This window comes from Carettochelys insculpta, chromosome 26 (assembly GCF_033958435.1).
Source record: "Carettochelys insculpta isolate YL-2023 chromosome 26, ASM3395843v1, whole genome shotgun sequence".
In the NCBI taxonomy this organism is placed as follows: Eukaryota; Metazoa; Chordata; order Testudines; family Carettochelyidae; genus Carettochelys; species Carettochelys insculpta.
This window is the reverse complement of record NC_134162.1, coordinates 7,197,203-7,209,507: the sequence shown is the minus strand read 5'-3', so window position 1 is coordinate 7,209,507 and position 12,305 is coordinate 7,197,203. Positions and strand designations below refer to the sequence as shown.

At 49.1% G+C, this 12,305-nt stretch overlaps 1 protein-coding gene across 1 annotated transcript in view; it reads right to left on the bottom strand.

Annotated features, from left to right (window-relative positions):
* Positions 1 to 11,322: 11,322 nt before the first annotated feature.
* GRM4 (glutamate metabotropic receptor 4) overlaps positions 11,323 to 12,305 on the bottom strand; it is a 175,380-nt gene continuing 174,397 nt past the window's right edge. The window contains exon 10 of the mRNA XM_074977251.1: positions 11,323 to 11,330. Coding sequence (XP_074833352.1) covers positions 11,323 to 11,330 — 8 coding nt within the window. The remainder of the gene's footprint in view (positions 11,331 to 12,305) is intronic.

The following is a 12,305-nucleotide window of genomic DNA, read 5'->3' as shown; positions in this document are numbered from 1 at the left end:
GTTAGAACAATTTTATGATAAAATACTGAAGGCAGACACTATGTAGTTAGGTTGTACTGGCTAACTAAAACTTGCACTCCTACCTCCAGCACTTACGAATCTCTGAAGCAGCAGTGGGCAACCCACAGCCCGTGGGCTGCATGCAGCCAATTAAGTTTCTATGTGTGGTTCATGAGACATTTTGTTTACCGTTGCCCATGTGCAGGCCTGCCAGAGATTGCTGGTTTCCATCTGTGTCAGTTTTTTTTCCTACTGGTATTAGTAAAGTGATTCATCTGTAAAGCCAGGGCAGCGAAGTGAGGCGTGTGTTGATTGCACACAACACTGACTGTGAGAGCCGTGTGCTCCCACTGCATCCAATCAACACATAGCCACAGTTCAATTGGCACACCCTGCCAATTCTAGGTACTCAAGTGCCGTCAGCAGCACTATCCCAGGAGACCATCTCGGTTATGACAATGTTGCAGCCCCCTGACATGAAGGAGGTCCAGGCATGTGGCCCACTTGCTAGCCTAGGTTGCCCATCACTGCCCTGAAGACAGGCAGGCAGAGATACAACCTGCAGCACCCAGCATCAATTCTGTAGCTCCATGCAAAGGCAGTGAGTGACAGCCCAGGTCCAGGATTGTTCAGCTCCTGGACCTAAGGAGTCTCAGAGGTTCAGCACCTCTGCAAAGCAGGCTGCTGGGCCCCAGTTCGGCAAGACCCAAGATGCAGGGGGAGATCTTCTCCCTCCATCTGCCCCACACAGGATGCAGAGAGTAGAGTCACAGTGGTGCCAAAGATGGAGAAAGAAGGGAGCCCCCAGAATAGGTTGTCTGTGTTTGTGGAAGGAGTTAAGGGATGAGCAGAAGGGTAAAAAGGATAATGGGGGGATCCCACAATATGCTTTAGCCAGTGATAAAGAGGAAGATGTCCTGACTCCCCAGCAATCTCAAGCCACAGAGCTCCCAACCAGCAGGAGGCAACTGGTATTTAACCTTCACGGCACTGTATTGCGAGCAGCAAATATCAAGCTAGCCATGGTGGAGCCCACAGAACCGCAGACAGAGTCCCTGCAGCTGGTGGCTGGGAAGCCTCGCCCGAACTAACCCTGACTACAGATAATCAGGTCATCTCTGGGCATGTGGGTCTGGCTAGATGAGAGCACCTGCAATTGTGGCAGTGAGGTTACACCTGCGCAAATCCCTATTGCAGACGCATCACATCCATGCAACACAGGCCCGGCACTACAAATGACTACCTTATAATAGACAGGCTAACAAGCTAAGGTGAGTCTAAGGCTTTGAAAAATGAGTATTATTCATCTATATAATCGTAATGTCTAGAATCCCAGTCATTGACCGGGGCTCCCAGTGCTAGGGGCTGGACAAACAGAACAAAAAAATACCACCTCCAATGTAGCCCGAATTCTTCTGCTATCCCCTAGGCATTGGAGATGGTTCTGAACCTTGGCAAAAGCTGTTGTGTCAGTTCTGCTGTCTTCTGGTGGCAGATGCAGCTTGTAACTCCATCTGCACAGGATGAGCAGCTCCCAGATCAGAAGGTGTCAGAGACAGAGATAGAACCTGCAAGGAGCCCTAGGAAAAGCCAGGATGGGGGAGAGGTTCTGCTATTGCGAGCTGACTTCCTAATAAAATCAGACTGGGCAAGTCTGGTCTCAGACAGCAGCTAGAAGACCTATTCTGGAACATGGTGGGAATGGTGTCTCCTCGCAGGGTCAAAACTAAACACCCACCACAAAAACTGCTGGTAAGTGCATGATGGCAGAATTTTGAAGCCAAGTTCCCTTTGTGTCAGGTGTAAATCAGGAACTACACCTCAGTCATTGAGGTTGCCTCACTGTTAAACTGGTGGGAACGAAAGCAGTACCAGTTAAGTGCTGTAATTCAGACCTGGGGACTGGTTCAGAATCATCTCCAATGCCCAGGGGATGGGACCAAAAACTGGACTTCCAAAGTTGAAAATAATTCAGCTCTAACTAGTGCATCTCTGGACCACATTCTCAGGGGGTGTCAATCAACTGTTTTATGGACTCGGACAAAGTCAGATCAATTTACACTGCCCAGGGACTTCAAACCTCTTCTCTTTATGGACAAACTGGAGCCTATTTACTCATCCTGTAAAGAGGGGTGGGCAGGAGAGAGAATGAAGTGTGTGACCTGCTCTGTTTCAAGCGGGATTTTAATTAGAGGGTCTGTGGAAAAGATCTTCTCTCCAGTGAGCTTATTTTCACATGCCTATGCCCTGGTGCCAGCCCTCAATTACAGGGAAATATCTCCAGCTGGAGGAAGATGGAGCTGACCTTTCCTTTGAAGAAGATCAGAGTTAGCAAACCAGCCTCCCCCTGCCCTTGTCAGTTTCAAAAGCATGGTGCTGTCCCCGCCTCTACCCACCCCACCATCACTCTGATCAGTTTCTAAGCTCAGGGAGAGGTGGAGTTTGTGCAGTAATTCCCAGAGCCAAGATTGGGAGCTGGAAGCCAGAGCCTTAATGCTGAGGAAGGAAGAGGACTGGTGGGGAACCCGCCAGTGCTGGAATTATATAGGAGGAGGGGAGAGGCACAGAGGGAGAGCTGGGGGCTTGTATCGCCCCACAGAGTCAAAGCTCTGCTCCCCTGTCCCACATCTAGTCACCTAATGTAGGGTAAAGTCAGCCAGCACATCTTCACTCGTCCAGTATCCAGGACCATGGCAACGTCACCCTTCAGCAGGCAGGTGAGCGGGTGCCACCACCTGGCCTCATCTCCAGGGACTCAACCCAGGACCTCTGGATTAACAAACCCCCAACTCATTCGCTGCTACCTCAGCTAAAGGGCCAGGCCAGTTAGCATGAAGGTCTCAGCACAACAATAAACCTCTTACATATCAGACCACTAGTGGGGAATGAACACTTACTTGGCCAGCATGTTAATCTCCAAACGGAGACAGGCCCAGTGCTATGCAGCAACCCAACCCCCAAGTGGCCAGCATGTGGCCCACTGAATGTATGCAGCCCTCAGTTACAGTGTGACCCACAGCTGCCCTCTCCTGCTAGCTCAGGGGGCAGTTCAAAGAGCGAGTTGCTGCTGTCAGTTCCCACCTGCCTGCCACAGACCCAAGAATAGGGCCTGCACACTGACAGCTGATTAAAAATGCATATATGTAAATACCTATGTAAATGTGGTGCAGCCCTCCAGCTCCTTGGATGTTGCCGGTCCTCCATGAATCCGTGGAAATGTTCAAAAACAAAAGAGGGGAGAAGACGGACACAGCCTGGGAAAATTCACGAGTGCTCCAGCACGTAGAACCCTGAGCAGAAGCAAACCCTCCTGATCCCCATCCCCAGATCCAGCGGGCTGAAGTAGAGGCTCATGGAGGCAGCGCTTGTCACAGAAGGCATGAGGGCAGGAGATGGGGGTCACAGAATACAGGGCTTCATTTTCCCCCTCATTTGAAAAAGGCCTTTGTGCTCTGCTACTTTTCAGGTGCAGTTGAGGTCACTGAGATGCAAAGATTAGACAAGATCAAAGAGCGAGCAAGAGAGTTTCCTAGAATGCTAGAGAGAGACAAGCAGATGCCTCCATAACAGAGACAGACAGGTAGATGCTTAGATACCAGAGAGGCACCTAGGTATTAGAAGACAAACACAAGTACCTCCTCTGCAAGCATGGATGGGACCTTAGTCATCCCAACTGCACAAACAAAGCAGAGTCTCCTTAACCTTAACAAGAAGCAATGGGCTTAAATTGCCATATGAGCGGTATAGGTTGGGCATTAGGACAAACTTCCTACCTGTCAGGGTGGTTAGATACTCGAATAAATTCCTAGGGAGGTGGTGGGATCTCCATCCCTGGAGATATTTAAGAGCAGGTTAGACAAACATCTATCAGGGATGGTCTAGATGGTGCTTGGTCCAGTTCTAGTGTTCTAGGATTACGCTTCATGTCCACATATTGTAAATGCTAAGGAGTGTGTTTTAAAAACCCACCAGGAACCTTCCTTGTTTCTCCCCAGTGATTTCCCACTGCCTCCCGCAAAGCCAGACCCGGTTCTGTCTCCAAGACTGCACTCATATCATTGCCACCAGATGGCAGCTTTGCAATGTCCATGACCACCATCTATCCCCTCAGGATGACCAGGGTTCCCTCGAATGTTTTCCATCCCTGGGCAGAATAAATTTCGTCATGTGCACACCACGAGAATCACATCTGGTCCGAATGGGCGCTCTGCCAATCAGCTGGGCGGCACCTGAATCTCCCGAGTGGCCGTCTGAGCACTCAGCTTACAAGGAACATCTTCCTGAGATGTCCCTTACTCTCTCCCTCCAGCGGCTCAAGCAGGGCCATGGCCGTCAGACTTATTTATTTATTTCTCTCCTCCACTCCTCCCGGTGCATCCCTGACAGATGAACCCTATTGAAGTCTTCAGATGCTGTTCTCCTCAGATAACAATTAGATGGGCTGTAAGAAATTAGAGCTGACAGCGCTATTTGTTAGCTGCAATGTTTTCATAGCCAATCTGCTCGCAATCAAGCCCTGTACATTATTTATTCTGTTGTTTATTTAAAGATACGTGACCTGCCAGCGCCAGGATGAAAAACAGCCCTCCCTTCCAGTGGGTGACAACTCCACAGCCGCTCCTGTTCCTCAAATTAATAATGCAACCGACTTCCTGAGACCACCTCAATGTGCTGCTCAGTGCCAGCTTTCTAGTCAGGCTCATTGCACCATGCTCCCAATGCAAGACATATTGGAGCCAGAGATGCTGCAGACTGGAACCTTGCCTTGCTCTGCGGTGCGCTTCTGCTGGCCAGCTAATAGATACAACTGGTAGGGGCTCCCACCGCCCACTGCCTTGAAGCACTGGGAGGAAACACAGTCTGTTACCTCCCGCAATGGACTGGGACTCAGTAGAAATGGGATCTGTTCCTGGCTCCTACATAAGCCTCTCTCTTCATGGGTCTGTGCCTCAGTTTTCCACATGTAGAATGGGGGTAATAATTCTGTCTAGTCTATTTAGACAATCAGCTCCTTGGGGTAGGGATAGTCTCTTACTATGGGTCTACAGGGGGTACAAGGGCCCCCAATTTTAGTTGGTTTCCATAATGCAAAATCCCAGTAGAACAGATGATCCTGTTTTGAGGGTGAAATAGCTGAGAGGGAGCAGATGTGGGAGCTGGCACTGGGTGGCCAGACTGCCCAGTGTGACTCCTACACAAGTTACAGCCTGGGGGGAGTCACAACCTCATGGTGTCTCCGCTAAACAGGCACCTAACCATCTGGGACTGGACTAGATGATCTCCAGAGGTCCCTTCCAGACCTAGAATTCGATGAGTAACACTGAGGGCAATGGGGAGGGCTAACAAAGAAAGGAGCATATATGGTCTTGACATCCTGGAGTTCAAGGTGCTGCAGAAGGGCTAAGTACTGGTAGCATTCTGGCAATATCATCTCTGAAGAGTAAGACAGGGCAACCCAATGGGAAAAGCAACATCTTAGGAGCTAATGATGTGCAGAGACACATAAGCGTATGGGGTTTGGGCCCCAAATTGGTACAGCTCAGATCAGTGTTTCTCAGCCAGAGGTAGGTGTACCCACGGGGGTACACCGAGGTCTTCCAGGGTGTGCAGCAACTCATCTACATATTTGCCCAGTTTACAACAGGCTACATAAGAAACACTAGTCAAGCCAGCACCATCTAAAAGTTCATTCAGGCAATGACTTGTTTCTACTGCTTTATATGCCTTAAGCTGAAACATAAGTACAATATTGCTATTCCAATTCATCAATTTGCTAATAAGATGGTCGGAAGTCAGCAAGTTTTCAGTAGTCGTCTGCTGGGGTATTTTTGTGTGCTTATGTAACGATGTTGTTTTTAAAGTGAGGTGTAACTTGGTGGTGTGCAAAACAAATCTGACTCCTGCAAAGGGTACAGTCATATGGACAGACTGAATGGCACTTGTCTGAGGACCTCAGGTTACCTTAGGACCATGTTTCTCAACCAGCTGTATGTACTTATGGTTACGTGAGACAATTCTGGGGGTACTTACATTTTGTTTGTAAAAAGGGGTACTTTATTAAAAGAAGGTTGAAAAACACTGGCTCAGAGAACTGGGGTAATCTGAGATATTGGTGTAATATACTGAGGAACTGCTAGAGAGAGACATGATCACACACACTTGGCACATCCCACTTTTGCTGATTTGTGTTGAGAACTAAAGGACGTGTCCCTTCCGGCGTCAGGGTCATGATGATACCCAGCTCCTGCTACCCTGGATTGCCAAGTGCTTCACAGAGGACACGTGCAGAGAGAGGCACAAAAGCCAAAGGAACCCTGTAGTGGGTGGTGAGTTACAATCCAGTTACATTGGCTGGGCAGGGACTCAAAGGAAGGCAGGAAGCAAAACCAATAGGAAGTCCATTGAAAGGAGCTTTGATGCTACAGTGATGAGCGTGTTACAGAACCATGCCCAGAACTGACCGGCACTTCCTGCAACAAAATACATCTAGTTTGTTGGACTTTGGTGGCTGCAAGGGAGGCAGCACAAAATGAAGATTCAAAGGGTTTGGGTGCAAGAGGAACTTGGGACCAGCCCAAAATCACTCATGGGGAGAAATCACACGCACAACTTGGCCATCAAGTTAGCAATAATTAAGGCATCCTGGCCAAGTCTCCTCTCAGACTCTAACCTAGATGGGCATGGGCAAAAGCCACAGGGAGAGAAAAGTACAGATAACAAAACCCAAAGCGGGAGCAAGATTGTAGATTTAGCTGCTTAAAGTAGATAGGAGTGTGTGGGGGGGAAGTAGGTAGATACTGTAGGTATGGGATAGACACCTTACATTAGCAATAGAGAAGAGATGAATGAGAGAGAAAGAAAGCAAACAAGCCATGAAATTGCATAGAAATATATTTACTGTTTTGATGCTGTTTGGGTTGCAACCCACAAATTCCTGCTTTCATGAAACATTAGCGGAATGGAATCGTCCCAGGTTCAGATAAGAAACCTGCCATTTCCTGGCTCTTTTGCTGTGCAAACTGATCTGTGCCCCAGGGGAATTTCACACTTAGAAATTCTGCAGATTTCACTGTTTTCAACTATTTCTCACTCCCCGAAGCATCTGGTTTTGCAAATTTAAACCAAAAAGGCACAGAACTGCAGTCCTCAGCCCTCTTGAGTGTGGCTGTGTACCTTGTCCTCTCACTGGAGAGCAGTTCCTCAAGCAATCCCACTGAGGTCAATGCAAAAGCTTTCGTCCCAGTCCAGCCCTCGGTGAACAGGCTGCACAGCAGACAGCCAGCTCCATGTTATCCACCAGCCATGCCATCGTTCAGTAAAATCACAGCCCTCTTGGAGCTCTTCCGAGCTAAGTGCCCTATATTGTAATGTTTATAATGGTTGTAACTGCCTCTGTGGTGGGCTGTCATTTGCCCCATGTACCAGAACCGAGTTATAGCACCTCTTACAAAGCAAGAAGGTTAGTTGCTTTCTAGCTTCTTTCAGATGTTGTCTGCCACCCGACAACCTCATTGTGGGATAAAGACACAAGAGGGGCCTGCTGGAGGGCTGGAAAGTGCCAGCAGCAGAGTGGATCAGAGGGGATCAGATGAGGGGGAAGTCTTTTGGAGCATGATTGTAATGGTGCGAGTACAGAGTCTTGAGGGAGCATAACTGAGTGCATGCCGTATGCTGCTTGATGGCTTTGCCTGCAAGTCTGCGGTCAAGGGCCAGGCTCCAGCAGCCAGCTGCTCTATCTCCTGCTAGGAACAAGAGGAAAGCCCCAGGAATGCTCCAGGTTCATTCCCGCCACCATGACACAGCAAGAGAATGCCTGTTATTTACAATGAGGGTGACAGGAGCAATTCTGAGGTCTAACAAGACACAACTGAGGCGGCCGGAGGGTTAGCATTTGCTGCTCATGGCTGGATGGATTTTGGCAGTCTTTGAATTGCCTGTGAGCGCCTGTTGGCTGGGGTGTAGTGAAGCTACACAGGTTACTGTGTGTTTGTCGCCTTATAAGAGAGCTAATTATGAAAGCAAAGCTGGTACACTGCATGCCACAGCATGCAACAGCAGGATGTGAGTATCTGAGGCCACAGATCACTCCACAGAAGTGACATTGTCGAGGAACACATGCTGTTCTCCTCTCTACCGATGTTCCCTCTAACTTTTTCCACCTGTGTGCAGAATAAATTTTGTTATGCATATGGAGGCCTGTGTGGATGTGCACCACCAGTAGAAACACATGCTGCTGGCTACAGGCACTCTGCTTATCAGCTGGGCAGCAGCTCAATCTCTCCTGGGTGGCCACCCAAGTGTTCAGCTTACAGTGAACGCTGCTCTCCACTGAGCTGTCTGACATTAACCAACCCCCCGAATGTTTTGGCAGCTCGGCAAACAGAAGCAAAGAGAGGCTACCTGGTTTGTGCAGGGTCACCGACAGAACTGGTGTCAAAACTGGCATCACAAAGCTGGCCTTCCTAGCACCCAGGCCTGTGCTTAAACTTCACCTCTCCCTTATGAGCATGGGCTTTAGCGCGCATAACCTAACTGCAAGAGGGAACACCTGATCCTGCCCTCCTGTGCACCATTCACGCTGTGCAGAGCATAGCATCTCTATGGAATGAGAAACAAACCTCCTCAGCCTGCAGCAGGTGCAGCATTTTACATCAGTTGCACTCATGTAAATGGCGGCCTGAGGTGCAGCACAAGGACGAGGCAGCTCTGGGAGTCTTCCCTGTGGGGAGCCCTGGCGTTCGGTAGCATCAAGCACAGTCAGAACCCATCGCCATTGCCCATGAGAGCTGCCACTCCAGAGCATGGCCACCTATCTGCCCCAGCCCGGGGAGTAGCCTCTGGTATTCTTCAGAGCAGTCTTGGGATCCCATCTCAGGGGAGAACGGACGGAGGGTTGCTATGGAAACACTCATATCCAATCTTTGTTGCATGCACGCCCACTTCCCAGGTGCGTGCTGGGGCTGATAATGCAGGCTACATGCCCATCGCACCTGCACCGATGGGAGGGGGGAAGTGGGGAGGGCAAGGGGAACAACTGTCTAGGGGTCCAGTGTTTCACAGTGGTGGTGGCTGGGAGCTCTGGACTCCTTTGACATACCCTGGGAGCACCAGTCCACCACCCTGTGCAGCTTCTGAGGGCTGGCAGGGGGGGCAGCACCATGCTCTGGGTGGTGCTAAGGGCTGAGTGCCCTTGGCCTCACCCCTTTCTACCTAAGGCTCCACCCCTTCTAGGGTGTGGAGCTGGGCCACCCCAATACCTTGTCCCCAGGTCCACAATGGCTGTCGGCCCCTCTGCCTGCACAGCACCTATGTAGAAACTTGCTTATTTTGAGGTCCTCTGAAGCGCCCCAGCCGAGACTGGGACCCCATTGTGCTCAGCGCTGTACAAACACAGAGCAAAAAGACAGTCCAAGCCCCAAAGACTGATAATCCGTGATAGAAGACAATAGGGCCATATATGGAAACAATGAAACAGACCAATCAGTATGATGGGCAGTGGTCCCACAGTAGCACAATCATACCAAATATCAGACAGCAACCGGCCAATCATTTAAACTACTCTTTATCGCAGTTGGGTCACAACTAAACTCCTGGATCCAAACTCCTCTCAATGGTGTGGTGTGTAAAACCCAGAGCATCATTGCACCCTGGACCCATTCACCAGTTTTAATCAAAATAGCAAAAAATTGCCAGAGTATGAATGTATTTTTCTACAGCAGCAGCCAGAGGCCCTGATTAAAAGAGCAGCTTCATGTACTGTCAATCTTATATGGACCCCATCTTGTAACACATTCCCCTCACAACACCCCTGAGAAGTAAAGAGGTGCTATTTTATATACAGGGAAATGAGATATAGAAATACTAATTGACTAACCCAAAGTCACAAAAGGAACCTGTGGCAGAGAATGGAATTGAGCCCAGTTGTCCTATACTAGACCCCAGACCTCCCCCCCACCTGTAATTTAGGGAAAGAGTAGAGCGATAACACGGAAATAGAAAGCGGGGGCTATTCATTGTGTGTTTGTACAGCACCTTCCACAATGGGACTCTGCTTGGTTGTGGTTTTTGGGTGATATCCCAATAGAGACTTTAAAAAACATCAATATGATTAATATTGCGAGATACACAATCAATGAAATGCCTGAGTGGTTACACATGGAACACCAACAGTACCCAAACCATAGCTCAGGTGAGCTGTCAATTTCCCACAGGGGCAGTGACAAGTCCCAAGTGTGAGACCTAAGAGAGTTTAGAGAAATTGACCCATTCCCAATGTGATACCTTCAATTTTGAACCTGCACAGACATAGGCATGTGCTTAACTTTAAGACACTGACTTAAGTGGAGCTACATACAAGCTTAAAGTTAAGCACGTGCCTTTGCAGCACTAAGGCCTTAAAAATCTCTTTTTCACTCAAGTGCATGGAAACCAAAATTAACCAGGAAGTGCACGAACAAGGAACCACTAGAACAGCCCTGGTGTTTCATCCTCCTCTCTCTGCCTTTCCAAGTCCATTTATGTCAGTGGGACACAACCTTCCCTGTCTGCTGTCCCCTTTTCCAGAGTCAGATTTGTTTTGCATGCCCCCAGGTTTCACCTCACTGAAAAGCAGCTTGTTTAGAAAATCAGTCGGAATACAAAAGTGGCTGCTTTCCTCACTTTCACCACAGAATTGGAATGGGAATATTGTACTTACCTGACAGTATAAGCAAGTCACTGTTCGTGTGAAATTTTAGTTTCTACTGACTCCATTAGAGCTTTTTATGCAGCCTGTTGTGAAACTAGGCAAATCTCTTGCTGTGTTGCTGTGCCCCCTAGAAGACCTCTGAGTACCTCCTGAGCAACACATGCACCTGGTTGAGAGTCACTGATTTGTACAACCTGCCCTGCAGGGATCTGGCATAAAGCCCACTGGAAGATATTTAAAATGGTAAATGTAGTGAATTTAAAGTACTAGATTCACGGCTCTGGAGACTGGAGTCCTTTATCCACAGGATACCTGCAGCACAGCTGGCGGCTGTGCTAGCTTCTCCTCCACTGTACCGCCAAAGGGCCTCGCTCCTGATCAGAACATAAGAACGGCCACACTGGATCAGACAAAGATCCATCTAGCCCAGTCTCCTGTCTTCAGACAGTGGCCAATGCCCCAGAGGGAATGAACAGAACAGTAATCATCAAGTGATCCATCCCGTCACCAATGTCTAGCCCCTGACAAACAGAGGCTAAGAACACAAATGAAATCTCTCTGCTCATCCAAGCCCCAATCAATACCTGATCTGAGCACTGGGGAACATTAACACGCACCCCTTCATGAAGTCTCATTTACAGGCCTGGAACAGAGGAGCCGAGAGGTGAAATAGCTGCCCCAAGGTCAGACAGGGAGTTTGTGAGGTGCCAGGAAAGGATCCCTTATTGTCTATGCCCCATACTGGTGTGGCCACCCTGTGACCACCCATGCCCCCTAATTGCGGTAGCTCACCACACATTACTAGTCTCCCTATGGGGACATCAGGTGACAGCGGGCTCCGAATGAGCTTCCCGAGGTGTACAGAAAAGTCAGTGAAATATGTAATAACCCAGTACACAAACATGGGTGACACAAACACAGCTTCTAAAACCCATGCAGAGCCCTTCAGGACCGGTCAGCTAGATGGCTCTTCTACTGGCAGAGGTACTGCTTGACAAGCAGCTGCTCCAAGGGCAGGAGGTTGAAAGAGGGGAGAAGACGTTTGAAAATTAAAACACGTCCATATGCCCTCACGAATAAAACCAGCCAAGGCAATTTTCAGTCAAGGGGCTAGAATTAGAGAGCAGCCAAACCACCTGGACCCTGGGGAGGTGTAGACACAAATCTGAAACTTGCTTTAGCTCCTGAGGTTGCTGTCTTGGAAGTCTGGGCATGGTGGAATTCACTCAAGCATGGCTCTTCTATCTCCAGCTCCTGGTCCCCCACATCCACCCACCCATGAAACCAGTGGGAATCTTTCCGTGGTTTTCAGTGGGAGTTGCACTGGGCCCACAGTTCCAGACAATATCAGAACCCCTGAACATCCTTACACCTGGATTTCACAGCTGGCTGGTACAGAGCACCCCTTCTAAGGAGCTCCTCTCATTAAAGCCAATAGCACAATGTCCCTTGACCTCCACGGGAGCTGGACTGGGGTAATATGCAGTATTGGGCAGGATGAAGTTCACCCCTTTCACAGAAAACCCACCCCACCCCATACAGCATGATATCTCAGTCTCAAGGCTGGAGTGATGCCTATGTGTTGTTCTGGGCCTTTTGCCCAGGGCTGAATGTCACC